This window comes from Gopherus flavomarginatus, chromosome 6 (assembly GCF_025201925.1).
Source record: "Gopherus flavomarginatus isolate rGopFla2 chromosome 6, rGopFla2.mat.asm, whole genome shotgun sequence".
In the NCBI taxonomy this organism is placed as follows: Eukaryota; Metazoa; Chordata; order Testudines; family Testudinidae; genus Gopherus; species Gopherus flavomarginatus.
This window is the reverse complement of record NC_066622.1, coordinates 139615996-139628302: the sequence shown is the minus strand read 5'-3', so window position 1 is coordinate 139628302 and position 12307 is coordinate 139615996. Positions and strand designations below refer to the sequence as shown.

The 12307-nt window shown below is 56.3% G+C and overlaps 1 protein-coding gene across 5 annotated transcripts in view; it reads left to right on the top strand.

Annotated features, from left to right (window-relative positions):
• HPSE2 (heparanase 2 (inactive)) overlaps positions 1–11313 on the top strand; it is a 319425-nt gene extending 308112 nt beyond the window's left edge. For 4 of the 5 annotated variants that reach the window (XM_050958814.1, XM_050958816.1, XM_050958813.1 and 1 more), the window contains 3 exons: positions 7724–7869; positions 9205–9351; positions 9993–11313. In XM_050958814.1, the coding sequence (XP_050814771.1) occupies positions 7724–7869; positions 9205–9351; positions 9993–10158 (459 nt within the window). In that variant the 3' untranslated portion in view covers positions 10159–11313. The remainder of the gene's footprint in view (positions 1–7723; positions 7870–9204; positions 9352–9992) is intronic. The other variant, XM_050958815.1, reaches the window with a different exon arrangement.
• The last annotated feature ends 994 nt before the right edge of the window (positions 11314–12307 follow it).

Genomic DNA, 12307 nt, shown 5'->3' with positions numbered 1-12307 from the left:
TCCCTTGAGCCTCAACGAGGGGAAAAAATCAGACAGGTCTTAAAGCAAAACTTTTAATAAAAGGAAAGAAAGTTATTTCTGTAATTTAGATGGTAAAAGTTACAGGGTCTGTCAGCTTATAGAAATTGGAGAAACAGCCTCCTCCAGCAGAAATACAATTTAAAATACTTTCAGCCAAATACACATTTTCAAATAAAGAAAAACCAAATAAAAAGACTATACCACCTTTCTACCTTTATACTTACAAAATTGGAATAGAAGATTAGAGAGCCTGTAGGTACGTGTGGTCACTCTCAGAGCCCAGAGAGAGCGAAGCCAAACCCAAAAAACACAAACAAAGGCTTCCCTCCACCGAGATTTGAAAGTATCTTGTCTCCTGATTGGTCCCCTGGTCAGGTGTTTGATTCCCTGTTTGTTAATCCTTTACAGGTAAAAGAGACATTAATCCTTAACTATCTGTTTATGACAACACCCCATCCCTCAGCACTGGGAACTCTGGGTGGGGTCCCTGAGTCCGGGGAGTCCCTGCCCCCTCCCACAAGCAAGCACAGTCTGCCTGCTGAGCTCGGCACTGAGTGCTGCTGGCTCTACGCAGGCAGACAGGGTGATGAGGAAGAGCAGCGTGAGTCCCTGAAACCAGAGCCAGAGCAGAGGGACCCAAGCTGTGTTGTGCTCACTCAACCAGGTCACAGACTGGGATCCTGCAAGCTTCCCTCCAGCCAGGCCACGGCCCTGCCCCAGCAGATTCAAAAGGCATGTTGTAAAAAATGGCCTCTGATTCCATTTGACTGCCCGCTTGGGCTCTGATTTCCAGAGGTATTGACATCTGCCTCTCCCCTTCATTTGTACGGGATTTCTGCACACTTAAACTTCCGGCTGTGGCTCTCTCCCATTAGCCAGGGAGCTGGTGTTTGTCACTCCACGTGGAGGGAGCGTGTGAGTGGGTGTGTTGAGGGGAGGTGTTCGTCTGTGGCCTATTTAACTGGCTGGCCGGGAAACAAGCAGAGCAGCTTTAGGGCTAACGCTGCTTCTCTTATTCTCGCCAAGTTCCATGTTCAGGGCTAGGAGAAAGTGACTGGTTCTTGGCCTGTGGCAGAGGGGGACATGCTCAGAGACCAGGCACAGGAGAGCTGTTTCAGCTCAGTCTGTATCAGAGAGAAGCCAGCAAGGAAAAGTGTGTGATTGTGTGAGGGGATGAGAGGAGCCGCTGTGGGGTGGGGTGGGGTGGGGAGGTGAGGGCGGTGGGAGCATGTCCGTGCGGGGTGCTTGTGAACTCTCGTAGGTATGCAGCATGCAGTCCTGGCTGAGGAAGGGTCAAGAGGAGGTCACGGCAGGCAGGATGTTCTGGAGAGCTTCGGCTATGGGAAGTAAGCACCACGCAGGGGTGGGGGTTGCTTAGTGCGAGCCAGGGCGACCAGGCGGAACGGGCTGGAATGGCGAGCGGGAACGCGGACCAACTCTGGAAGTTGCCTGCGTTTCATTGGTGGTGAAATAGATGCCCTGGAGACTGGGGGGAGGGCGAAGCCCTGTCCTTTGGGCCTTTTAAAGCAGACTAGACACAGCATTGTAAAGGTGCTGCAGGGAGCAGGCCTGCCTGGCCTGCAGACGGACTGGGAGCGTCTAACTGCTGTGGTTCAGTGACTTGGAGACGCCATGCGGGGGACCTGCCTTGGCCAGAGGGAGGGAGGATTTCAGCATGGGGAGCCCTGCTGGTGGGGCAGTGCTGCAGAGGCCACACCAGGCAGATCTGCCGACTTTGGAAATGTAGGAGGAGCAGAGCAGAGGGTCAAGAACAAGTCCACGGTTGTGGCACAAAGGAATGGGCAGCCCCCTGGCCAGGGGAATGGCTGCCCTTGTGCTAACTGAGACACAGCCACACAGTTGCTTGGTCCGAAGTGGGCTGGGAGCAGGAACATGGCAGAGTCTGGGACTTGCCCATGATGGGCTCTTCTGGGGGTGCAGTGGGGTGCCTCCCTTCTGCAGCAGCACGTATGTTCTGTGGGGCAGGAGAGGCTCCCCTCAGTCAGCTCAGGGATTTCAGCCCCTTGGCTGCGTGCTCAGCTGATGCCCATTTGCTGGGTTCCCCTCAGTGCCCTCTCCGAGATGGCACCTGTCCTGCTTAGGAAAGACCCTGTGCTAGTGCGGAGGGGAGGTGGCTGCGTGACCAGCAATGAAGGCCCGCAGCACATGCTTCCCAGAGGCTGAACAGAGCTCAGCGTAATCACAGCCGTCCCCACGGCTGCTGCAGAAAGGATGCAGTTTGTCTCCTCACAGGCAGAGACCTGCCAGGGGACTTGTGTGTCAGGCTCATTGCAAACCCCGGGCTGAGCCTGGCCCATTTGCCAGCACGAGGGAGAGGAGGCAGCACCAGCCCCAGCCAGCCTGTGCCTTTGCAGTGTTTCCTTCAGTAGTTCTGCACTTCTTGGAGCAGGAACCAGCCTCGCAGCAGCACTCACTGAATTTCTTTCTGCAGAGCGTTGCTGGCCAAGGTTCAGCCTGACGCCGGCGCAGTTGTCCCCACTCGGTGGCTGGGTATCTAGACTGATGGGGGAGCCTGACAAGGATGTTGCTGCTAAAGAGACATGGTGCTGGAACTCGGAGGCTTGTGTGGGCCCCATGTAGATACCAAGAACTGCTCCCAAACCCCACTGTGGCATCCCTCCATCCCGGTTATTGCTAGTATCCTGATACAAGTGAGCAGGGACCTAGGGAAGCAACAGGAGCCTGTGTCATTGGGAATGGTTTGTGCAGAGGTGCCGTGGCTCCGGGCAGGGCGATGGCTTGTGCAATGATGCGAGTAGCGCAGCCACGGGTGGGGGTGGAGTCTCCATGTTTGTGTCACGATAGGATGTTCTAAAAGCTCAGCTCTAGGGACGATTTGGGGCCTGTGCTGTGCAGGAGTCACTGGATGATCACAATGGTCTCTTCTGGTCTGGACTGTACTCACCTGCACTATGATATGGAAGGGTTTTCATCATTTCCATGCTTCTAAGGGAGTCGAAATCTAGGGAACGTGAACACAGAGTAACCAAGGAGCTCACGCAGAGCCGCTGACTGCCTGGGGAATAGCCATGAGCAGCAAGTTACGGGAGAAGGACACTGAAGCCCAAAGTATAAATGTGTCCTGGGCTCCCGTTGGTTTGTTTCTGGAGAAGGAAGGCTAGAGGGAGCTAGTGACAAATTCGGCTGGTGGGAGTAAGATCCCTCTGGAAAAGGGCCCTCTCCTGTCCCTACAAGCATGCTGCAGTGGGACCCATTTGCCACGTGGCTCACGAAGATCCCCACGTGTGTCACATCCTGAAGCAAACCCGCTGGCTGTCGCTGCTGCTGGACTGTTTCCTTTGCAGACGTGTGTGCTGTTCTGCCCTGGGCAGCGGGCATGGAGACAGACTGGCTGACTGTGCACCAGTGGGGCTGCGCAGAGCTTTCATGTGATGTTCAGCTGCCTCTGCTGGTTACAGTCCGAGCAGCTGAAGGGCTGGGCCTGTTGCTAGCATTCTGGTCATAGCTACATGTGGTTAGTGCACAATTTAACAAACCCAGCCGTGCTGCCAAGCAGCTTCGCTCCTTCTAGGAAAGGTCAGGGGGTTACACTCCCTCCCCCTCTGTAACCAGGCTGGAGACAGGAGGATCTGGTTAATAGGTCTGTCTGAAGGGCTGATTAACCAGCCCCACTTCCAACAGCTTAAGTTTCTAAAAGCTCCTGCAATGAATTAAAGGGTGAAGAGAGATAAAATGGGACCCTCTGGGTTTTTCTTGTCTAATGGAAAGCTCTTGGGCCATGTTGGCCCCAAGGCAGTAGGTAGATATGGTCGGCTTTCCGTCTACAAATCACATCACTTGAGACAGCTGCCCTTCCTGCCCATAAATCAGGTTTCCTAGCCAGGGGAGCTGCTGGAGCACTGAGCTGCTTCCTTTGTTCAGGTGCTTGCTGCCTGCAGCTCCAGCAGGGGCCTTGGGGCCAGCACAGGTTAATGGCCCTGCAAAGTAGTTACAGCAAGAAAGCCCCTTCCACTCCTCTGGGACCAATACCTGGCCAATTCCTGTCTGTCACCTTACATCTGCCACTGGCTCCGTCCTCACAGCTGAAGGGCCCCTCCCCCTCGGAGACCCTGCTGGCATGCTCTAAAAAGTACCTAGTTCACATTAACAAATGAGATTACTTTTCAGAGCACACCAGCAGGGTCTGCACCGTGCAGTTAGAGCACTTTACAAATCACACACACACACACACACCCTGAGCACTTTACTGCCCTGTCCAGACAAGGCCTGAGATCTCTGTACAGCACTGGGCTTCACCCTGCATGACATTCTGATTTAAACCCCATATCGAGCACTCTGCAAAACCAGTGTAGCCTGGGTTAAACTCTGAGGAAATGAGAGATCTCAGAAAATAATTGTAGGTGAGAAGCGTCATCCACTGGGGGTGTTCCTGGTGGGTGACACAGGGATGTCCTTGGCCCAATGCCATTCAATATCTTTGTCAATGATCAGGAAGAAAATGTAAAACCGTTGCTGGTAAAATTCTCAGAACTGGTGGAGTGGTAAATAGTGATGGGACAGGTCAGTTCTACAGACTGGCCTGGATCGCTGGATAAGGGACTCCACAAACGACATTCACATGAATACCGCTGCAGGCAAGGCCAGACCTCTAGGAACCGAGTGTTGGTGTCACACTGTCTAGATTTCAGAGGGGTAGCCGTGTATCAGCAGAAAGAACAGGAGTCCTTGTGGCACCTTAGAGACTAACACATTTATTTGGGCATAAGCTTTCATGGGCTAGAACCCACTTCATCAGGTGCATGCAGTGGAAAATACAGTAGGAAGATATATATACACAGAGAACATGAAAAAATGGGTGTTGCCATAGCAACTCTAATGAGACTAATTAATTAATAGGCTATTATCAGCAGGAGAAAAAAACTTTTTGTAGTGCTAATCAGGATGGCCCATTTCCAACAGGTGACAAGAAGGTGTAAGTAACAGTAGGGGAAAAAAATAGCATGGGGAAATAGTTTTACTTTGTAGCTCATTCTTAATCTTTCCCTGTTTGCTGTATACACAAAGTAAAACTATTTCCCCATGCTAATTTCCCCGCTACTGTTATTCACACCTTCTTGTCACCTGTTGGAAATGGGCCATCCTGATTAGCACTACAAAAGTTTTTTTTCTCCTGCTGATAATAGCTCACCTTAACTGATTACTCTTGTTATAGTTAGTATGGCAACACCCATTTTTTCATGTTCTGTGTGTATATAGATCTTCCTACTGTATTTTCCACTGCGTGCATCCCATGAAGTGGGCTGTAGCCCATGAAAGATTATGCCCAAATAAATGTGTCAGTCTCTAAGGTGCCACAAGGACTCCTTGTTCTCTTTCCACTGTCTAGAGTAGCCAACCTCAGGGCAGACTGACAAGGAGCAGGACGCAAACCCCAAACTGCTCGTATGGTCTGTAATTAGCTGTCACCAACCCAGTGACAAGTGGGAACTCCTAAAGCACTGTACCAGTCTGACCATGGAGTCACAGACAATCCCTTGGGCTCTCCAGTCTACTTGCCACCCAGGCAGGCTAGACTATGTGATAGACGGTCACTTTACACCAAAAATCACAACAGTATCCGGTTACTGCCAGTCCCAAGGACACGTCACTAACCCCAGGTCAGTTGTACTCAGATCTCAAACCAAAGACAATGCTTGTAGCCAATCCTGTAATGCTAACTAAAGATTTATTAACTAGGACAAAGAAATGAGAATTATTGATAAGGTTAAAACAGGTAAACACCCTCTTCCTCCTCTCCCCCCCACCAATGACATATAGTCTTAGGGTCCAAAAGGTAATAGATGGTGCTATAATATGCAAGCGCTATATGTCCTTTAGGGCTTAGCCGAGCCAGGCAGCTTGGGGATCCCTTGCTTATGCTTAGAAATATCACATCTCTGAATTCCAAGCAGCACAGAGATGACAATTCCTCCTTGGCAGGGATTTTCAGGCCCTTTCCCTGGTGTTCAAGCTGTGATGGGACAAGGCTTTGTGCATGTGCCCTCTTCATGGGTCTGCCAGACACAATCAGCAAAGTCTTTTGTCCACTGGGGTTCCACACTGGCTTGTCTGGTGTCTCTTGCGCCTTCTCTTGTTGAGAAGAAGATGTCACCTCTTGTGGTAAACTAGCATTTCACACTTGGTGACACGTCTCTCCTGACTGGGGGTTTACCATTTTAGCAAACGCTTTTATAGTTACAGAGCAAACACTTAAATATTGCCTTAACCTGGTACCTAGCTAGGCTAGGGAAGATTAAAACATGCAGCATCCTACAAGCATTTCATAATGTCTGAATACTAACCATATTCCTCTAACGCTAATGTCTCTTTTAACAACACTAACACACAAGGAGGCAGAAAGTTTCCAGTGATGTATTTGTCAGACCGTTAAAAGTCTGGTCAGTGGTGCAATGGGGGCCCGGGGCTAAGGCAGGCTCCCTGCCTGCCCTAGCTCTGTGTGGCTCCCGGAAGCAGCTGCAGGGTCCTTGCAGCCTCTAGGCACATGAGCAGCCAGGGAAGCTCCACGCGCTGGCCCCGCCCTGAGTGCCGGCTCCACAGCTCTCATTGGCTGGGAATGGGAGCTGCGAGGACGGCACCTGCAGGCGCAAGGGCAGTGAGCTGAGCCTCCCCGGGTGCCCATGCGCCTAGGGGCCGCCGGGACCCCACCCCCCCTCCCGTACCCAAACTCCCTGCTCCAGCCCGGAGTCCCCTCCCGCACCCAAACTCCCTCCCGGAGTCTGCACCCCCCCAATCCCCTGCCCCAGCCATTAGCCCCCTCCCACACCCCAAACCCCTCACCCGGGCCCCACCCCAGAGCGCACACCCTCAGCCAGAGCCCTCACCTCCCTCCCACACCCCAACCCCCTGCCCAGCCTGGTGAAAGTGAATAAGGGCGAGGTCTCTGGGAAGGGCTGGGGCAGGGATGTTGGGTTTTGTGCCATCGGAAAGTTGGCAGCCTAGACGTCTCTGCTGAGCATGTGCAGGCTAAGGGTTTTCAGAGGGTTTATACCATGGCTGCATGTGGGCGGATTTTCAGGGGAGTCACCCACAGGCCCAGCCCTGCCCCACAGGCCCTGTTCCCAACAGCGGGTGCCCAAGTTCCTTTACCATTCCAAACCTAGGCTCTTGTGCTTCCCGGCGTCTAGGGAGCAGCAGCACGGCCAGGCTGAAAGGTCCCTGCCGCCAGGGCCGGCTTTAGGAAGTGCGGGGCCCAATTTGAACAGTTTTGACGGGCCCCGGCAGGGATGACTTTAAAAAAAAAAAAAGTAAAAAACCACGTGGGGCTTGTACTCACCAGGCGGTGCTCCACGTCTTCTGCGGCACTTCGCCGGATTCCTTCCTTCATGTGCTCCAGGCCTTCAGCAGCACTGAAGAACCCGCCGCCGAAGTGCCGCTGAAGACCCTGAGTGCCACCAGGTGAGTAAAAATGAAGAAGGCGCCTCCAGCCAGGGGGGGATTCTCACTGGGCACGGGGCCCGATTGGGGGGAATTGGGGGAATTGGCCTAAAGCCGGTCCTGCCCGCAGCAGGCAGCCCGAGGCAGCCCCAGGTGTGGGGCTGCAGCCCAGATTGTCCAAGCTCAGCAAGGGTGGGGACCGCTGAGAGGAGGGTCGCACGGGGGCTCTGCTCCCCGCCCGCTGGGACGCAGAGGGGGTGACGTGTCAATTCTTCCCGCTCCGCAGGATTACTGGCTCTCGCTCCTGTACAAGCGCCTGGTGGGGCCCAGGGTGCTGGCCGTCCACGTGGCAGGGCTCCAGCGGGAGCCGCGCCCCGGCAGAGTTATTCGGGACAAGCTCCGCATCTACGCTCACTGCAGCAGCTCCCACAGGTCAGTCCCCTCGCCAGGCCAGGCTGCTCCTTGCACGACTCCACGGGGAGCCCCGGGCTGCGCACGAGGAATATTCTGGAATCTCACAAGAGATGGGCTTGGCGCTCGCTGCCCGGGGCTGCTGGGGGAGCAGAGGGGGTGTGCAGGGTGGGGGCTGGCCCCCCTCGGAAGGGGCTTTGGGAATGGGGTTGCCCCCACCGCGCCATGGCAGTGAGTGAACAGGAGGCTTCTGTGATGGCAGCGGGTCCCAAGCAGAGCGCGTGAGACTGGGAGGTTGGGCAGGAGCCCAACAGGGGAGATCAAGGGAGTGGATTTCAGCCAGGCCTCAGAGGGTCGGGTTACGCTGCCCTCCAGCTGACAGTGACAGGGTGCCTGGATCAGTGATAAGCTCTTTCAAAGGGTCCCACCGAGGGGTGGGGGCGCTGCCATCTCCACGGACACAAGTTCCTATTGTGGCCGAGGGGAGGCCGTTTGGTTACATATTCCAGATGCTTTCAACATCCCCCCACCCCGAAGGAAACCTTGTCTAGTAACTGACAGGTGCAGCCTGCTCTCCGGCCCCTGTCTGGGCTGCGTGCTGGGCGAGACAGAGCACCAGTGTCTTGTCTCTGTTCGGGACATGTCCAGGGCAGCGCCCGAGCATAGAGAGCACTCGCCTTGCTCTCAGCATCCCCCTTTGCACCCCACCACACACCCGGGAGCTGGGGCAGGGGCTTCCCACAGCACATCCCTTGTGCCCTGCCCCATCGCACACCACAAGGGAGGTGAATCCACGTGTCTGCCTGGGAACACCTCCTCCCTGCCCCACTCTGACCTGCATCCCCAGGGAAGTGGCACAGTGCCTGTTGCTTAATGTGGGCAGACAACTGCAGCCATGGAGCCACGTGTGCCGCTGCCCTGAGCTCGTTAGAGGGTAAGTCAAGGCCCTGGGCCTGCCCCTGCCATGGCATGATGCACGTGTTCATCCTGGACCCTCGCTAGGCCCAGGGGAGTGGAGACAGGGAACAGACGTCCATACAGATCTGGGGGGAATGGGGCTAGAGTCTCCCTCTGGAGAGCCAGTGTCTGCCTCTGCTGCACACAGTCTGTCTCCCTTTGGAGGGCTCATGCCATCCCTGCCTTGTTATGGTGACGGCCCCCCAGTTACTGCAGTGCTGGTGTCCTCACCTCCTGGGCTTTGCAGAAAGCCGGTTCCTAGCACAGCCCACAGCACAGACCCCCTGCTTAACTGATCTCCTGGTAGCTACAGCCTGGTTTCTAAAGCTGCCTAGAAACAATGTGGTTTCCTAGTCAACATGCAGATAACCCCACCCTCATTGTCACTTTCACTCTCAGCCACAGTTATGTCCGAGGATCCATCACCCTCTACATCATCAATCTGCATCGCTCCCGGAAGAAAATCAAGCTTGTGGGGACGCTGCGAGATAAGCTTGTTCACCAGTACCTGCTGCAGCCGCATGGCACAGACGGGCTTCACGCCCGGTGAGTGCAGACATGCAGGGCTCTGCCCTGAACGCCAGCACGGGGCCAGGCAGCCAGCAGCACCAGGGCTGAGGCCAGGCTGTGGTGCACCACCACCAGCTGGGACACGTGAGCATCCAGCTGACACCTGGGACGTGCCAGCTCCTGCTTCCCGCAGCTCTCATAGGCCGGGAGTAGCAAACTGGGGCCACTGGGAGCTACGGGCAGCCGTGCCTGCGGACGGTCGATATAAACAAACTGTCTTGCGGCCCACCAGTCCATTACCCTGGCGGGCCGCAGGTTGCCCACCACTGCAGTAGCCCCAAGGGAGGCACCCAGATAAGTGACCAGTTCTGGGGTGCGGAACACCTGCAGCCCCCACCGACTCCTGCTGAAGCTGGGGGAGCTCAGACCCCTGGGAGATCAGCTCATTGTCCCCATGCATCAACCCCTGCGGAGGCTCCCAGCACCACCCGCTCTTTCCTTTGCCTCCTCCCATGGCCATCACCTGCCTTTGCAGACCTGTGTCTCCTGCCTGCTGGCAGATGCTTGCAGCATGCACAGCCCACCAGGCTCCAGGCACACGCCGTGTCTGCTGGCTGCCTTGTGCTGGGCTCCCAGGCTGACGTGGAGACGCTGACCTGAGTGTGCTTCTCCTGCAGGTCCGTGCAGCTCAACGGGCAGCCGCTGGCCATGGCAGATGATGGGACACTTCCTGAGCTGAAACCTCGCCCTCTTCGTGCTGGCCGCACCCTGGTTGTCCCACCACTGACCATGAGCTTCTATGTGGTGAAGAACGTTAACGCCCTGGCCTGCCGGTACCGATAGCTCTGCTCGAAAGCCACTGGCCAAGACGAGACCTGCTGGACCTGCTTTAACCCTCCCCTGTCCTCTCGCTTCCTGCACAGAACTTGCTGCCAGTGGGTGGGGCTGTGACCTGCCCATTGCAGACTGGGCCCCCCTCTCCTGGGGACTCTGCACCCGGAGGGATGTGCATCATCACTGGCAGGTCCTGTTCCCCTTGGAGAATAGCCACTCAGATCGGAGGAGTCCTGAGCGACTCCTTCAGCGTGGCCCAAAGGCCTGGCAAACCGTCCCCTCAGCAATACCTGGCCAGGCTGGCAGCTTGGCCCCAGCACCACAAGCTAGCTTGGCCCCGGGATTGCTGTTCCTGTGGGGGAGAACATGACTCATTGGTGAGACAACTGGCTCCTCCTGGAAAAGCTGGGAACTTGGTGCAGTGACAGAGACAGGGGCGATGGTGCCTGGGAGCTGGGGGCTACACGCCCTCTTCACACCATCAGCATTTCTTCCACAGGACTAGTGAAAATCCAGCTGCTGAATTCGGCCTGTGCGCACGGACGGCCCAGCTGCGAGGGATCGGATTGCAAGGGATAGCGCTGCACCAGGCCGGTTTCTTACTGATTCAGGGAGCTGGCTCCTTGCTCTGGGGGAAGGGCAGAGGCAGGGAGCTCAAGGGTTGTGTTCTTATCCTGGGACAGGGAGCAGAGGCACAACTGCTGCAAAGGGGACAGAGCTAACCCAGCTGGCTAGAGCCAGCCCAGCCCCTCAGAGCCTCTTCTTCCCTGCGCTAACCAAGGCTGCGGGGAACTGTGGGCATCATCCCGGCTCTGTGCTCCCCAGGGTGCTTTGCTCTTGGGCACTTTGCTGGACAGAAGGTGCCTCTCCAGCCTGCCAGAACCCAGCCGCCCTTCTCTCCCCACACTGCCGTGCGACTGCCCATGGCAGCTCCACCCTGCCAGCCTCCCGGCTGCCCTTCTCCCCCCACTGCCATGCCACTGTCCATAACGGGGTGAGCCTGGGATTGGGGAGACAAGTGGGCCAGGCTCAGTGCAGCGCGGGGCTGCGGGGCCCTCCCCCCAAGGGATTTCATAGTTCACTCTAGTGATGGGCTGGGCACGCACCGATCTCCGGGGGTAGCCTTTGCCCGCCACTGCGTCTTCCCTCGGATCCAGAGAGTCAGGTCCCGGCAGCCCTAGAGCACCACTGAGAGACTGAGAGACTGAGGGATCCTGGGTATCAGCCCACTGAGCAACCCAGAGCTTTCCCGGACAGAACATGCATGGGAGTAACTCCCCCTGCTGCCTCCTGGCCACGAGACAGGCGAGGTGGGTGAGGGAATAGCTTCTACCAGCCCCTCCTGGGGTGCCAGCTGAGCTGCGGAGCCACGCTGTGAAATGGGCGGCATGGGACATGCTGGGGGGCTGTGAGGAGACACTTTGGCCAGGCTAAGGAAGCCCATAGAGGCCCAGCCAAGCCCTGTACAGGGGTGTTAGCCAGGAGTTCTGCCCCCAGCACTGGCTGGGGCGCTGCGAGCTGGGCCCACGGGAGCCTTCGCTGTAAATGTTAATATTTAAATTATATTTTCTGAAGAAGAGAAACTTTGAGCTCTGCTAGTCTGGAAGCTGGTGGGAGGGAACTGTGGGGCATCCCACTCCCCAGCTGGCAGGAGAAGTGGGCTGAGGTGGTACAGGCAGGGTCACTGCTCCCCAGGAGCTTGGGGGGCATTGTTAGAGGTGTGAATATTTCCTTCCAGAAGAGATTTTATTGGGGTGTGTGGAGAGCCGGGCTCCGGGAGCTGGTTGAGATTGTTTGGGAGATGTTGGATAATAAAGGTGGGCTGTCCAACCATGCCTGGCCTCGTCTCTCCGCAGCAGCGAGGGCCAGGCCCACTGCACCATGCTCCCTGGCAGAGGGAGGCGTTTCAGAGCCTCTGCTCCAGGACTGCAAGTGCCTTCGGTCTGTCCCAGGCCTGGAGCCGTGGCCGAGTCCCCAGCCGTAGGATGTGGCTACACGACAGAGCAGGTGCTGTTGCTCCATGACTCAGGGACACCAGGCCCAAGTGTGTTGGCATCACAGCCATTGTCACCTGTTTGTGCATGTGCTCCTCAGTGTGTTCTGAGCCTCAGCAGGGCCTGGCTCCCAGAGCAGCGCCAGCAGCACGTGCCCTCAGAGA